We start from the raw sequence: 13440 nt of genomic DNA, 5'->3' as shown, positions 1-13440 counted from the left end.
CGCGGCTGACACCCAGACGCTCACACATTCAGCCGCGTGTAGTTGAGGGGAAGGGACTATTTCGCGCGCCGACGAGCTTTATGAAGCTTCAGCACTTCGCTTCCGCCGTGGTGGTGGCGCAGCTGAAGAGAAACTCGTAACCGCTTGTGTGGGGTAAGGCCAAGAGAGAGAGAGAGGTGACGCGTTACAAACATTCAGAAAGGCATGAAGCGGGCACTCAAGGCGAGAGGAAAGTAAACACACGGCAGGGGTGCGTACAGTCAATCCCGCGTGCAAGCTGGTACAGAGCAAGACAGCTCACTGTGTGCGTTTGCTTGAGCGTATCGCACCATGCAGCAGGAGTCGCTGCGCATCAGCGCGCGCACACACAGGTACGGGACTCTCATCACACCCGCCCCCCATCTCGAGTGCTGATGGGAGAGGAGTTCATTTCTTTTGCTGCCCGCTTCACCTTGAGTCCTCCCGGATGCATATTTTGGCACGTGTGTGCGCGAGTGCGCGTCGCTTGTTCATGGTGATCCATGCAGATGACCTGTTGGAGGGAGGGAGGGAGAGAAAGCGCATGTAGCGAGAAGCAACAGTTTGTGTATACGTCTGTATGTGTGTGTGTGTGTGTGTGTGTCAGAGTCAGCGAGGCAGAGCATGAGATTGAGAGGGGGAGCCGAGGTGAAGTACAAGACTGTGCTTTCCCCCCTACACGTGCGGAGTGTGACACACAGAGCCACCACTACACGCAGGGCGCTCACTCGCTTTCACAGGTACTTCGGTGCGCATTGAGCACTGGGAAGGGGGACCCACAGGGAGTCAATGATTGGGACAGGGCGTAGCACCGAGGAAATAAGAGATGAGATGAGAGAGGGGGGGAGGGGGGAGGGGCGACAGCAAACAATGGAAAAAGCACATCCCATCAACGTGGGAGAAGCAAACTGGACGGCAACTACTGGAGGAGAGGAAGCAGAGAACATGCCAAGGGGGGGAGTGGGTGTATGCATCGGTGTCTCGGTGCTCAAATCCAAAGAAGCAGAGAGCACTAGACGAGGCGTCGGCACAGTAGGGGAGGGAGGCGATGCGGAACATGGTAGATTGAGTGTTTGGGTAATGATGGAAGGTTCTGGGAGGGCACTCCTTAAACTATCAAGGCGAGACGGAAGGGGAGGAAGAGGGCCCCCTCTCCTCATATTCCACCGGATGGTGGCCGAAACCCAATCCTCTGACTAGCCATGCCACTCTGGCTCGTTTCTTTCCCGTCACACCACAACGAATAAAGTGTGTGCGTTGGTACGCATTCAGTACTTTACGACCACTTCCGCTGGCTGCATGACGCGATTGATGTCGTAGTCATCATCGGCATCGCTGGATAATAACTCGAACTGCACCCTGCGCGAGGACACCGAGACCCCGGGGCGACTCGGCAGCACAAAGATGCCGCTCGAACGGTTATTGTGGTCAAAGGAAACATGACAGTGCCCACACGTCGCCGCACGCAGGAAGAAGTTGAGGATGTTACACCAGAAGCGGTAGTTAGGTAGAACCTCAGGGCAGTGGTGTAGGCCACTGTGGTAGCGTACGCCGATGCCGATGGCGAAATAGAGAGTACTAAGGCATCCCACCAAGGCCAGTACCACCAACCACCCGTTCATGTTTTTCTTATGGTAGGGAGGGTGCAGCGATGAAGGCAATGGGAGAGGGGGGAGGGGGGAGGGGAGAGGAGGGGAGTATGCCGTGTGTGCGTGGGGAAGGCGGCGTGTGTGTGTGTGTGAAACGAAGGAGATGCTCAGGTCAACGGAGGTGAGCGTCCACGTTCTTTATGCTAGCGTTGACGTAGAATCGAAAAGAGGAAGCTTGTATCTCTGCGCTACCGGTTTAGATGTGGCAGTGTCTGAGCCCACACCCCTACACCCCCCCACACACACAGACCGATGGACAAGCAAGAGGTCAGCCGGGAAAGCAGGTGCCGGCAGGGCGGGCGAGGAAGGAAGGATGGGAGAGGTTGCAACTAAAAGGTGCAGGAAAGCCTCAATCGGCACATTTTACAGGATGGGGCAGAGAAAGGGCGAATTCCCCTCTTCCATGAAGGCAACGTCGCCAGCAGCGAAGGGGGTCTCTAGGGGGGAGGGCAGCAGTGAACTCGTGCTTTCCCCTTTATATCCATGAGCAACATCACACCATGGTGGCCGCATACACCGATACGCCCGCACGACGTGAACACGTCCGTGCTTGTGTGTGTGTGTGTGCGAGTGTGCCTAGGAAGGCCATAAGAGAGAGGGAGAGAGAGAGAGGCCTCTTCTGAGGTGGAGAGTAGGGTAGGCGGTGGCGAGGAAGGGAATGGCGATGACGATGCTGGCAGTTCCTGGGGCAACGCAACGCGCCCATCCTTATGCGCATACCTCCCGGGTATATCTACAATAGGGCCCCTCCCCTCCCCCCTATACACGTCAGAAAGAATACAAAGGGGCGTAAGGAGGGTGATGTGCGTCGGAGAAGCAACACTTGCGAAGACAAGCGACTGCGGAGTGCCACAACAGACAGACAGACAGACAGACAGACACACCCACACAGTGCCGTTGCTGAAACGGCGTCGGTTTACTGTCAACGCACGAGAGTATGCACGGAAAGAGAGAGAGAGAGAGAAGTAACCCAGTCAGGATGAGGAGCTGAACCGAAAAGAAAGATTCACTGAGGACAAGACGTCAACCCATTCGCATGCGAGCACCCCCAACTTTTCTTGCTTGCTTGCCGATGCGCAGGGCAGCAACGGTGTGCAACACGACCAAAGCTCGGTGCAGCTGGCATAACGCGTGCGCCCTCGTCGGATCGACGATGCCACCAAATGACCCTAACAACGAATCAAAACAAAACTGAGGTGCGAGCATCATCGTCGGTGGCCGCAGTGCATCATCTCTGCTTTGGGCCGTAGGACTCTTCCTCACAGCATCTTCCTCTTCTTCATGAAGATGCGCAGGCGGACGAAGGAGCCAAGTGTGATAAGGGCACCGATGCCTACGAAGATATAGACAAACAGCCACGAGAAGCGCTCTGCCTCCATGAGCGAGTAGCGGATGTCCTCGTCGGCGCGGGTGAGGGAAACGAGAGCCATGCGCATGGAGGCGAAGGTCTCGTAGATGTACTGCATCTGCTGTATAGCGCCGCTACCCTTGCCGGCACCGAGCGTGATGGGGCTGCTCGTGCTGTAGCTCTGCTTCTTGACGCGCGTCAGCTCCGCATCTTCGGCATCGACAATGTCGAGCGTCACGCTTGTCGAGACCGCCGCTTTCGACGCCTTCTCTGACGTGTGAAAGCAAACAGAGATGAGACTATTTGCGTTCACCACGACGATCTCTTTTGCGTCTGGTTTGGCGAACTCGTGCTCCATCAGCACACGGCCGCCACGCGACGTGACGGCCACGGAGACAAAGGGTGTGAGGCTGCGCATCATGCGGTACCGCAGCTCGTAGCGACCACCCTCGGGCTGCTCGCTCGTGAAGCACTTCACCTTACCTGGTACTACGCTGAACCGAAATGCATGCGCGCCAGTGCTGTAGCCACCGACGAGGAGGACCACTATCGCGAGCGCCATGAAGACGCACGGACACGCCGCACGAGGCATTCGAGGTGAGGAGGGCATTCAATGTACGTGAAGAGTTTATGAAGGGAAGTGAGATGGTGGCAGGCGCATGAGAGGAGCAGCGGGAGGAGAACGGCGCACCTTCTGCCATGAGCAAGAAGGATGGGAGACATGAGAGCGATGAGAAGGGTCAGTGGAGAGAGACGCAGAGGACCACCACCCCGCGCTGCAGCTGTGTGCGCGTGAGTGCAGCGACAAGAGGAGGCGCTTCGCTACATGTGCTCTCAACTGGCGTCTTTCCTTTGCCTTCAGAGAGTTCCTGCTGCTTTACGACTGCGGATCAGCTGTTTTCACATCTGCCACCCATCGTAGCTCCCTCCTTTGCCTCCAGTGGAGAAGGATGAGGAGTGGGGGATGAAGGAAAAGCGCTGCAGTACGCGCACTCCAACTCAGACACACGCCCGCACACACATCGAGTGAGCTAGAAAGAGAGAGAGGTGTATGTGTCGCTTCAATACTCCCGTTGGTACTCCTCACTCTTATGTGCGTTGCACCGCCCCTTAGACAACCTGTGTGTTTCTTTCTCTCTCTCTCCGTGTGTGTATGCGTGGGTGGGGGGGATAGCGAGTACATGATACGAGAAGACACACCCACACTCATACACGCGCGCGGTTAGATACAAGTATGCACGCGAACCACCGCGTGCGGTGCCTATAGCGAGTATTGCTGCTGCTACTGCTGCTGTGTACCACGCCGAGTCCAGCGGTTCATCACCCGCTCCGCTGTCTCGCAGCCCACCTCCTTGCCATGCAGCTTGTCAAAGACAAAGTCACTTTCATCCAGCACTGGGACCTCGCAGTAGATGACGCCGCACGTATCGTGTAGGGCGGTCACGCACAACTTCACATCAGCTTCGTCATCTCCTTTGCTGTACTCCCGACTATGCGGCTGCATCTTGCTGACAGCCTCTTCGCACGTGCTGCCCTCGATGCCGCTCTGTCCGATATACCCTGGCGCAGAGGACGGTGATGCCGTCATGTACCGGTAGAACTGCTGCTGTAGAAAGTAGCCATGAGCGAGAATGATTGCGTCTACGTCCTCCGCAGCGTCCATTTCATCTTGCTCTTCTCCGGGCAGGTACACCTCTAGCAGCGTGCGTGCCTGGACAGGAAGGCGAGCGTATCGTGTCACACGACGCAGCTCTGCATCAGGCCGACTTCCAGCTCCGTCGGCGAGCCGCGGTGACTCATCGGTTCCGCTGCGATGAAGCAACATTTCCTTGGTCTGCACAAGGGCGCCAAGCTCCACGTCCACCTCCACCTTTCCCAGAGCCCGGGCAACCCACTGCCGCACGTCGCCTTTGCGCCCCACCACATCTCTGGCGGTATCGGCAAACCCAAGCATGCAGCACGGAGTGCGGCTTCCGAAAAGCGGACCGAGCGCGTACTCTCGGATAATGCGCTCTCGCACACTCGGCACCGGGCTGGACTGGAACGGCGATGTAGTCGCTCCTTCCGGCACCAGGTTCTCCGGGTACGGCCAGTAGTATGTGCGCCGAGCTGTCGAGAGCGAAGAGGGCGAGGCCGAGACGGCGGCAGAAGCGATGTGCGTCGTTGTCGTGGTCACACCCGCCAAGCGGCGGCACCGGTGCCACACAGCTGCTCCGGCCGCGCCGAAGTAGTACGCCCGTGATCTGCAGTGAGAGCGGTGAAGTGACGCCGCCGTGCTGGAAACAAGGCGAGTCCGTACAGTGCGCATGCCTGAGCGGGTCCCTGTTGAAAATAGAAGAGTTCCGACGCTGATGATGTGCAGGTGTGCCTCGAAGTGTTCTGTAGGAGCGTTACCAGTACGCTCGCTGGAAGTTCTGTGAGAGGAGGGAGAGAAAGAAGCAAGAAGGAGAAGAAGAGGAACGCACCGGTGCGGAGCGATGCTGCTGCGGATAGCGCTGCCATCCAGGTGACCAGCCATTTGCTGTGCTTCTTTCGTATAATTCTCTTCGCATCAGCCTATGGACACACACCCACACACGCACACACAAACCCCGCGGAGGCCCAACTGCTGACGGGCGGGGGGGGATAAGTAGTAGAGCGCAATTCAGTCAGAGCTGCTGGCGATCTGTGTCTCCCTTTTCCTTCACCCTCTCCCTGTTATTTACCTCTCATGCATGTGTCTGCACACTGGCGTCCTTCCGCGGCAAAGCAGCGAGGGAGGAGGTGGTGCGGAGAGAGAGAGACCGAGGGAGAAAGACGGAAGAAGGATTGGCTATCTACTGCCGCTGAGGGGACGTCCTTCAGGTATCTGCGCTTGTATTTGTTTTGACTTCCTCCCCACTCACACTCGCCTTACATCGGCATCGATTCCATTTATCCGTCCACATACACGGCGTGCACTGTGCGAGAGGTGGGGGGGGTGAGAGGAGGGGAGGGGCGTGCCACACTGCGCTCGCACGTACTTCCTAGGGATAATAAAGAGAAGCGAAGAAGAAGATGCGTTTGAAGGTAAGAGGAAAGGAGAGGGCGGGGGCAGATAGGCGTGTCGGCTAGAGCTACACATACACACACACACGCACACACAAGCCCACGGGCAGAAACTGCCAGGAACGCACGAACGTATTCACGGAAGCTCGCCACTTATCGCTTGATGCACTGCGCCCTGTACTAGGGTATGCGTAATGGTGTCTCTGCTTGAGTCCCCAAATGCCGTCGCCCTGTCGATTATTCACACCTCCGCTTTTCTTCTTTGGTGTAGGGCGACCACGCACCACCGCCGCTCTTACCCCTGGCTGCTGATCAGCGTAGTGCAAAGCAAAAGACACCTGGAGGTACATGAGATAGGAATACGGGAGGGTCGGCGATTGGGGTGGGGTGGGGTGGGGAGTGAAATTCACAGAGAGGGCCAAGGGAGGAAATCGGTACGCGTACAGAAGAGAGAGAGAGAGCTAGCCCAGCACGCATGGGCATTGGGCAATGGGAGATGCACTATGGACCGCCTGTCCCATTCTTCCCTTCATGCGCTTCACTCTGCTTACATCTCTTCCGTCACCCCCAGGCAGTCGCAGTGCATCGGTCTCTAATTTCTTCTCGCATCATCCACCCAGGCTCACTGGGTGGCATCGATAATTTCGCGGAACTCCGGCTTGAGGGACGCGCCACCGACCAGAAAACCGTTAATATCGTGCTTCATGTAGAGCGTCTTGGCATTGCTGGCGCTGACGGAGCCGCCGTACAAGATGCGGAGTTTCGCGGCGACGTCGGCGCCAATCTTCTCGCTTACCCACTTGCGCAGAAGCGCGTGGACCTCCTGTGCCTGCTCGGGTGTGGCGACCTTGCCGGTGCCAATGGCCCACACGGGCTCGTAGGCCAGCACGATTTGGCCCCACGCTTTCTTCGGCAGCTTCGCGGCGATCGCCGCCATCTGACCCAGTACCACCTTCGCTGTCAGGTTCGCTTCACGCTGCTGCAGCGTCTCCCCGATGCAAGCAATCACCATGAAGCCCTGCAGGTAGGCATCCGAAACTTTCTGTGCTACGACCTCGTCCGTCTCACCGTAGTAGGTGCGGCGTTCCGAGTGGCCAAGAATGACCCAGTTGACGCCCAGGTCCTTCAATATCGGCATAGACACCTCACCTGTGAAGGCGCCGCTCTTGGCGATCGCGTTCTCAGCGCTGATGACGTACTTGGGGTTGCAGAGCTTGGCCTGAACCAGCGGGATATGCACAAAGGATGGCGCCACAACGCACTGCACGTCATGGCTGATGTGGTGCTCGTTGAGCACCTGCACCAGCTTCTCGATGGAGGCGGTGGTCCCGTTGCACTTCCAGTTGGCGGCGGCGATCGGCTGCGGCTTGTCAGACATTTTTCGTTGGCTGAAAGGAGACTGTGGAGCGGCTTGGTTGTGTACGCGTAAACGACCTAAGCACCGAACGTGGGGAGAGGGTATATCGAGAGAGCACAGAGAGGAGCCTGGGTGATGCGGTGGCGAGACGGAAGCAAATAATCCTAGACGCGCCCGGACGTTCTTTTGGGGCGGGGGGAGGCGAGAGAGATTGGGTGGTGACATGTGGAAAGCGAGACAGAAAAGGGAGGGAGGAGGTGAAGGAGTTGGATTCGTGAGGAGGAGACTTCTCGTTCTTGCACGCGCGAAATGCACCGGTATGTATGCGCGCGTGGGTGTAAGCGCGTGCGGGCAGGGGATCAGGCCGCTGCCCAGTCGTTGTGGCGGAGATGGTTGGTGGCGAGAAGCGAAGGGACCCACAAAGCCATTACCCAACGCGCCGCTCACAGCCGTCTGGAGAAGCGAGGCGCAGCAGCAATGGCGGCGTCGGACAGCGTGGCGTCTACGCCTCTTGCCGCAGCCGTCCTTTCTGTGCGCAGAACAGGGCCGCCACTTTCTCTTACCGCCGCTTTCCCCCATGTTGTTCGCGTCTCTAGCAGTAAGTTTTCGAATCTACGCCGCGGGTGCATATCAAGCTTGCATAGTGACGCTTTGGGTGTGCGTGTGTGCGTCGGGCCCAAGCGCATCGAGAGGCTACAGAGACACACAAGCAAAACTACGTGTCGCACACACACACACACAGATGACAGGCACAGGGTGGACGCTCGGATGGTCCCATCACCAGCATGCGCGTACGTCTGCGTCTTCGCACGTGTCTGTGGGTGTGGGTGGCTGTGACATGTCGCGCTATACATGAGAGAGAAAGTAAAACGAAAATGACGCATGGGCAAGGCAACAGCAATCATGAGATGAGAGAAAAGAGGTGTGGACAGAGAAAGAGCAGGCCGAACTGACGGCGGCACGTGGATGGGGCTGAGGGCACGGTGGTTTTAAGGTGGTGGGGTGTGTGCATGTGCGTGTACGTGTGCGTGTGTGTGTGCGGCGAAGGAGGAGAAGGAAGAGGAAGAGGAGGAGGGGGGGGGGGAAGGGGAGGCGCACCGCATGTGTAACGTTCACCCCCCTCCTCCCCCCACGCTCTCTTTTCTGCGCTCTCCACCACGTGCCGTATCCACCCATATACGAAGAAATGCGTGTACCTCATGCCTTGGTCGGATTCACGACGGTCTGCAAGTTCGCCGTCAGCGTCTCGTACGTGCGGCGGAAGAAGGCTACCTCTTCGTCGTGCTTCTTCTGCTCATCCTGGCGCCTCTGCGCCTCGTCCTGCTCGATTTGTGCGCACTCCTCGACCAACTCCTCCACCTGCCGCTGCAGGTCCGCCTTCTCCCGCTCCAGTGCCCGTACCCGCGCCTCCAGCTCGACGTGCGCCTGCTCCGCGTGCAGCGCCTTGCGCATGCCGAAGGCAATGCTACTCTCGTAGAGAGAGCGGTAGGCATCCAGCGTCATGCGAATTTCATCCCGCACGCGCAGGAGCAGTAGTCCCCTCTCAGCGCAGCTGATTGTGACTTGCCGAATGAGCTCATCGAACACCTGACCGTAGAGCTCCTCACGGATTGGACACACACCCGTCTCACGGGCCTGGCGTTCCGCTAGCAACGTGTCCAGCTGCTCCTGTAGCCGGATCACATCTAGCCGGGTGGCGGGGGTACTAGAGGGGTACTGCACCCACCGTTGTCCGTCCTTCTCGAACTCGCGAGGAGGGAGAATGCTGAAGAGGACGTCTTCGGACTGCGGCTGCGGCTTGCCATTATTCGCCACAGGCCGCTTCGAGGCGAGGGACTTCTTGTGCAGTGCCTCGGAGAGCAGAACCGGCGTTTCATACTTCACGAGCGACGACGGGACGGTAGCAGACATGCCTCTACCAGTGTGCCTGAAGTTTATGTGTATGCCTGTGTGTACACGCGATGTGTGTGAGTGTGTGACTGTGTGGGAGGAGGAGGAGGGGGGGGGAGGCGCAGAAGCAAAAAAGCGCGTGGTGTTGTCGGATCGATCTCACACTGCGCTCCTCGTTCGTTCTCAGCCGGCCACGCATTGCCAATCACACACGCAGACGCCCAGACCCACAAGGGAGGAGAGAGTGAGAGTCAGCGGGCGGTAACGGACACAAAGAGAGAGAAGCGCGGGGTAAACAACAATGATGAGGAGTGCGAATGGGAGGGCTGGGGGGGGTCAGTCAAGCAAAGCAGCATATCGCGAGGGACGTGAGGCGCAGACAATGGCGAAGACTGCATCACATCACGCGGCTGCAAAAGGCGCATTAGAAGAGCAGAAAGAGGGGGTCTACACACGTACACCCACACAAGGCAGGTCTCTCGACCGTCATGGCACCTCTTTACTGTCTCTTCTTTCTTCCTCTCGTGCATCAGTGCCTCCAGCGGTACACGCGCGCTTTGTCTTACCTTAGTGTGCGCCGCCTCCATTAGCATTCCACATAAGAGCGCGCTGGTCGAGCCGTGCATCTTTGCTTACGCTGTATGGGCGCCGGTGTGGGTGCGCGCATGTGTAAGTGTGTGTGTGTGTGTACCTGCGCTTTTTCCTTCTACTTAAGAGTGTAATGATGTGCACGGTACCTCACCTTTCAGCAACTTCCTCTTGCTGCCGCTTCTCTCTCTTCCACTCGGGTCCCAGTACCTTCACTGCTGTCTCTGCGCCACCGCCTGCAGGCCGCTCATCCCACACGAGAAGATGGTGTGGAAACGGAGAGCGGATACTCCTCACCGCAACAGCTACGCAGAGAGAGAGAGGGGAAGGGAGGGGAGGGGAGGGGAGAAGGGCAGCGAGCGGCACATGCACGTGCGGCGACCCAGCAAGGCTGTGAAGTGCAATATAGGTGCCGGCAAGCACCAGCGGAGAAAACGCGCTTCCCCCCTTTCGATCTGCAGTTCACCCTTTCGCAGAGGCCTAAAAGAGCAACAACAGGAGAGAGAACACGGCGCGTGCACACTACCAGCCATTCATGGGGTCACACGCATCACCCCCACCACCGTTATGGCGACTACGCTTTGCCTCGTCACCAGCAGCAGTCATGCACGCATACACAGAGAGGTGCGCAAGACCTTTCCTCACGCCACCACGATTTCTCATCCGCGATGTGAGTTGATCCGAAGCAACTCGCGTGATCACCTGCTCATCAAGGGAGATCGCTTTGCAGAAGGTGAACAACAAGGAAATAGTGCGAACCAGACAATGCCACCGCACACACACGAGAAGAGGTAGAGAAGTACACTTCCCTACCACCACCCGTGTAACCTTCCACCAACGCTGCGGAGGGTGTGCGAGGTTTCCCCTTCTGTGGCTTCTTAGTAGGGTCCGCTGATCTTCTGCTTGCCCTGCTTCTCCACGTCGTGGAAGTCCCAGCGAGTTGGTTTACGGAAGTCGCGCCGACCAGGAAAGATCTCAGGCATCGGACCAGCGTACACCATGTCGTACGAGGGATGCTGGCCGCGGGCGTACTGCTTGTACTTGCGCTCCCACGGCTCTGGGAAGGCGGGCGGCTTCATCGGGTTCTTCAAGTCACGCCACTCGGCTGTGTAGCCGCGCAGGTGCTCGCCCTCCATCGGCGGTGCGTAGTAGCCCGGGCCCTTCACCGGTGACCCCGGGCCGCCTGGCGCACGCCACTGACCAATATCGCCGTACTCGTCGGGGTAGCCGGCATCGCGGTCCGGGAAAGGCAACGCGTGAGTGACGTAGTCGATCCACGGGTTCGGCAACTCGTTCACAACGTTGTGGGCGTGCCGCTTCTCCTCCACGTCGCGAAACTGAAACACAACGAGCTCGCGGAAGGAGCGCGTCTGGACGTGAATGATGTCGTAGTCGTCCTCGATCAACCGCTTCAGCCCTTCTGATGCGATTACATTGTACCGTGCTGTCCACACGAGGGCTCGCTTTGTGAGCTCAGCCCACAGGTCAACGCTGTCTTGGCGGCGGTACTCCGCGTATAGGGCCTCGAGGAAGCGGCTGTCCCACTTGAACTGCCGTAGTACGTTCTCGACAAAGTACGTGTTCGCCTTCATGGTGCCGCAGCCTACCAAGGTCCGCACCACCTGCAAGTGCATCTCCGCCGACCAGGCCACGTGCTGGTTCGCCGAAATTTCCTTCAGCGTGGCACACAGTCCTTTCATCGTCTCGGTCGGTCGGAAGCCCGGTGCATACGTGTATTGCCGTGTCTTGGCGTTGTAATTGTGGGCGCTCTCGTCTGCGTAGGCTGCGAGGATCTGGAAGTAGTTTGGCGCTGTCAGTGACTCGCACAGGCCGTCTGCGTTGAGTGTCGCCTTCTTGGTGAGGAACTGATTTGCATACTCATGCAGCGCGCGGCCAGACTGCTTGCCGACGATACGCCGGACGCACAGCAGCGTGGTCAGCAGAGGGGACGTAGCGAGGCTACCAAGCTTGCTCTTGAGGCGCTCCATCATCCGTTGCAGCAGTCCGTCGCAGAACGCCAGCGTCTCTTGCGCTGTGGCAGTCGGCTCAAAGAAGGCTGGGGCAGCCGTCTGTGCGTCCACTGCCTCCGGAAACATGGCCATGTGCCGCTGCAGCACCACCGCCACGAATTCCTTTATCGCGTGAACCAGGAACTGCGAGTTGCTGAAGAAACGACTCTGCATTTCATCCTCCGTCGTCCGCGAGGGGCCGAGGGCCATGGCGCGGCCGTTGTTGGCCATGCGCCAGGGCGAGTAGTGGAGGGACTTTTGGTGCTCGTAAGGGGACCAGCGTGGGCGGCGTACCAGATGCGGGTTGGGCGGCTCCGGCACCGGCGTTGGGGTGTTCAGCATGGCGGCCTCAAGCTTGCTAAAGAAGTGCTCGAACATATCCACGTCGTTGCTGGCCAGCATTACCTTGGCCATGCGCAGGTAGACCTCGCGCGTGCGGTTGAACCGGTTCAGGTCCGGCACATCCAGGTTTGGGTCGTGGTCAAAGTGCTTCTTCCACTTGGGTAGGTACAGCAGTTCTTCGCGAGTGAGGGAGAACGGGGTGCGGGTGATGGGCTTCGGGTCAACTTCGCCTTCCTGCAGAAAGCGCAACTCTGTGCAGTAGCGATTCCATGCCTCCACGGCCCATATCTTTTCGCCTGCTTCGACGCAGACGTCCAGGTAGGCGCAGATTGTGGCCGTGTCGGGCCAGGTCTGCTGGCGCTCCATGATTTTCCACACGTCTCGAGCCATGTCCAGTTCGCCTGCATCCTGAAGCGTCCGCATGGCGGCAATGTAATGCACGTGCTGCGGGTTGAAATTGTCGACGATCATCCGCAGCAGCCAGTGCAGTGCCTCTTGCGGGACGGCGTCTCTCGACTTGGCGCCGCGGATGTTGCCTAAGAAGCGTAGGAAGTGCTTCTTGTACTCGCTGGGGAAGCGGTTGATCATGAGGTAGCGCTGGTACTCGTAGCGGCCCTGCTCGCAGTACTTGACCGAGTACGTGTCGGCACCGCGAAACCATGGCGCCGTACCCTTGTTACGCTTCGGCATGTACATGGAGTAGAGGATATTTTTGGTCTGATTTGACTGGTCACTGTTGCCAAGATCGTCGTGGGTGAGCAGCGGCCACGCGTGCTGGTACTGGTTGTTGGCATAGAAGTTGTCCACCTGGCGGTAGCCAAGGGTTCTCTGGGACGGCATGCCCATGCGCTTCAGCTGCTGGAAGCCGCTTCCGGCCCGCATCATCTTCAGCGACGGGTCGCGCATAATGAAGGCACGCGACTTGCCTGTGCGGTGGTACTGCACTACCGTGTGGCGCATCATTATGTGACTGCTCTTCTAGTGAGTGAGCTAAACACCTTTACTCTGGGCGTTTGCGAATGGGGAGAGGGTGGGGGGGGGAGGGGAGGGTGGAAGTGTAAGAGAGAGGCCACGGGTCTGAGTCCCACACGCGGTGTGCCGTCACCGCAACACTTGTGAGCTGTTGTTTGCTAAGGTGCCGCTCATCTGATGCTTCACGCACGATCGACAATGCCTCGCCTGCGGCTCACTCTGTGTACCTGACGATGAAGA

At 58.4% G+C, this 13440-nt stretch overlaps 6 protein-coding genes across 6 annotated transcripts; all 6 read right to left on the bottom strand.

Annotated features, from left to right (window-relative positions):
• Positions 1 to 1286: 1286 nt before the first annotated feature.
• Positions 1287 to 1640, bottom strand: LPMP_240860 (putative transmembrane protein; the record flags this gene model as incomplete). Its single annotated transcript, XM_010701124.1, has 1 exon — positions 1287 to 1640. One exon carries the CDS (start codon positions 1638 to 1640, stop codon positions 1287 to 1289), a length of 354 nt encoding a protein of 117 aa, XP_010699426.1.
• A 1286-nt stretch (positions 1641 to 2926) lies between these two features.
• On the bottom strand, positions 2927 to 3607 carry LPMP_240850 (hypothetical protein; the record flags this gene model as incomplete). Its single annotated transcript, XM_010701123.1, has 1 exon — positions 2927 to 3607. One exon carries the CDS (start codon positions 3605 to 3607, stop codon positions 2927 to 2929), a length of 681 nt encoding a protein of 226 aa, XP_010699425.1.
• Positions 3608 to 4297: 690 nt separating this feature from the next.
• LPMP_240840 (hypothetical protein) lies at positions 4298 to 5323 on the bottom strand (the record flags this gene model as incomplete). Its single annotated transcript, XM_010701122.1, has 1 exon — positions 4298 to 5323. One exon carries the CDS (start codon positions 5321 to 5323, stop codon positions 4298 to 4300), a length of 1026 nt encoding a protein of 341 aa, XP_010699424.1.
• Positions 5324 to 6664: 1341 nt separating this feature from the next.
• Positions 6665 to 7420, bottom strand: LPMP_240830 (triosephosphate isomerase; the record flags this gene model as incomplete). Its single annotated transcript, XM_010701121.1, has 1 exon — positions 6665 to 7420. The coding sequence occupies one exon, from the start codon at positions 7418 to 7420 to the stop codon at positions 6665 to 6667; it is 756 nt and encodes a 251-aa protein (XP_010699423.1).
• Positions 7421 to 8596: 1176 nt separating this feature from the next.
• LPMP_240820 (dynein arm light chain, putative) lies at positions 8597 to 9310 on the bottom strand (the record flags this gene model as incomplete). Its single annotated transcript, XM_010701120.1, has 1 exon — positions 8597 to 9310. One exon carries the CDS (start codon positions 9308 to 9310, stop codon positions 8597 to 8599), a length of 714 nt encoding a protein of 237 aa, XP_010699422.1.
• Positions 9311 to 10755: 1445 nt separating this feature from the next.
• LPMP_240810 (mitochondrial RNA binding protein 1) lies at positions 10756 to 13191 on the bottom strand (the record flags this gene model as incomplete). Its single annotated transcript, XM_010701119.1, has 1 exon — positions 10756 to 13191. The coding sequence occupies one exon, from the start codon at positions 13189 to 13191 to the stop codon at positions 10756 to 10758; it is 2436 nt and encodes an 811-aa protein (XP_010699421.1).
• Positions 13192 to 13440: the final 249 nt, after the last annotated feature.

Source organism: Leishmania panamensis (genome assembly GCF_000755165.1).
Source record: "Leishmania panamensis strain MHOM/PA/94/PSC-1 chromosome 24 sequence".
Lineage (NCBI taxonomy): Eukaryota > Euglenozoa > Kinetoplastea > Trypanosomatida > Trypanosomatidae > Leishmania > Leishmania panamensis.
Note: the sequence above shows the minus strand (reverse complement) of the source record. Positions and strands in the feature narration are given on the sequence as shown.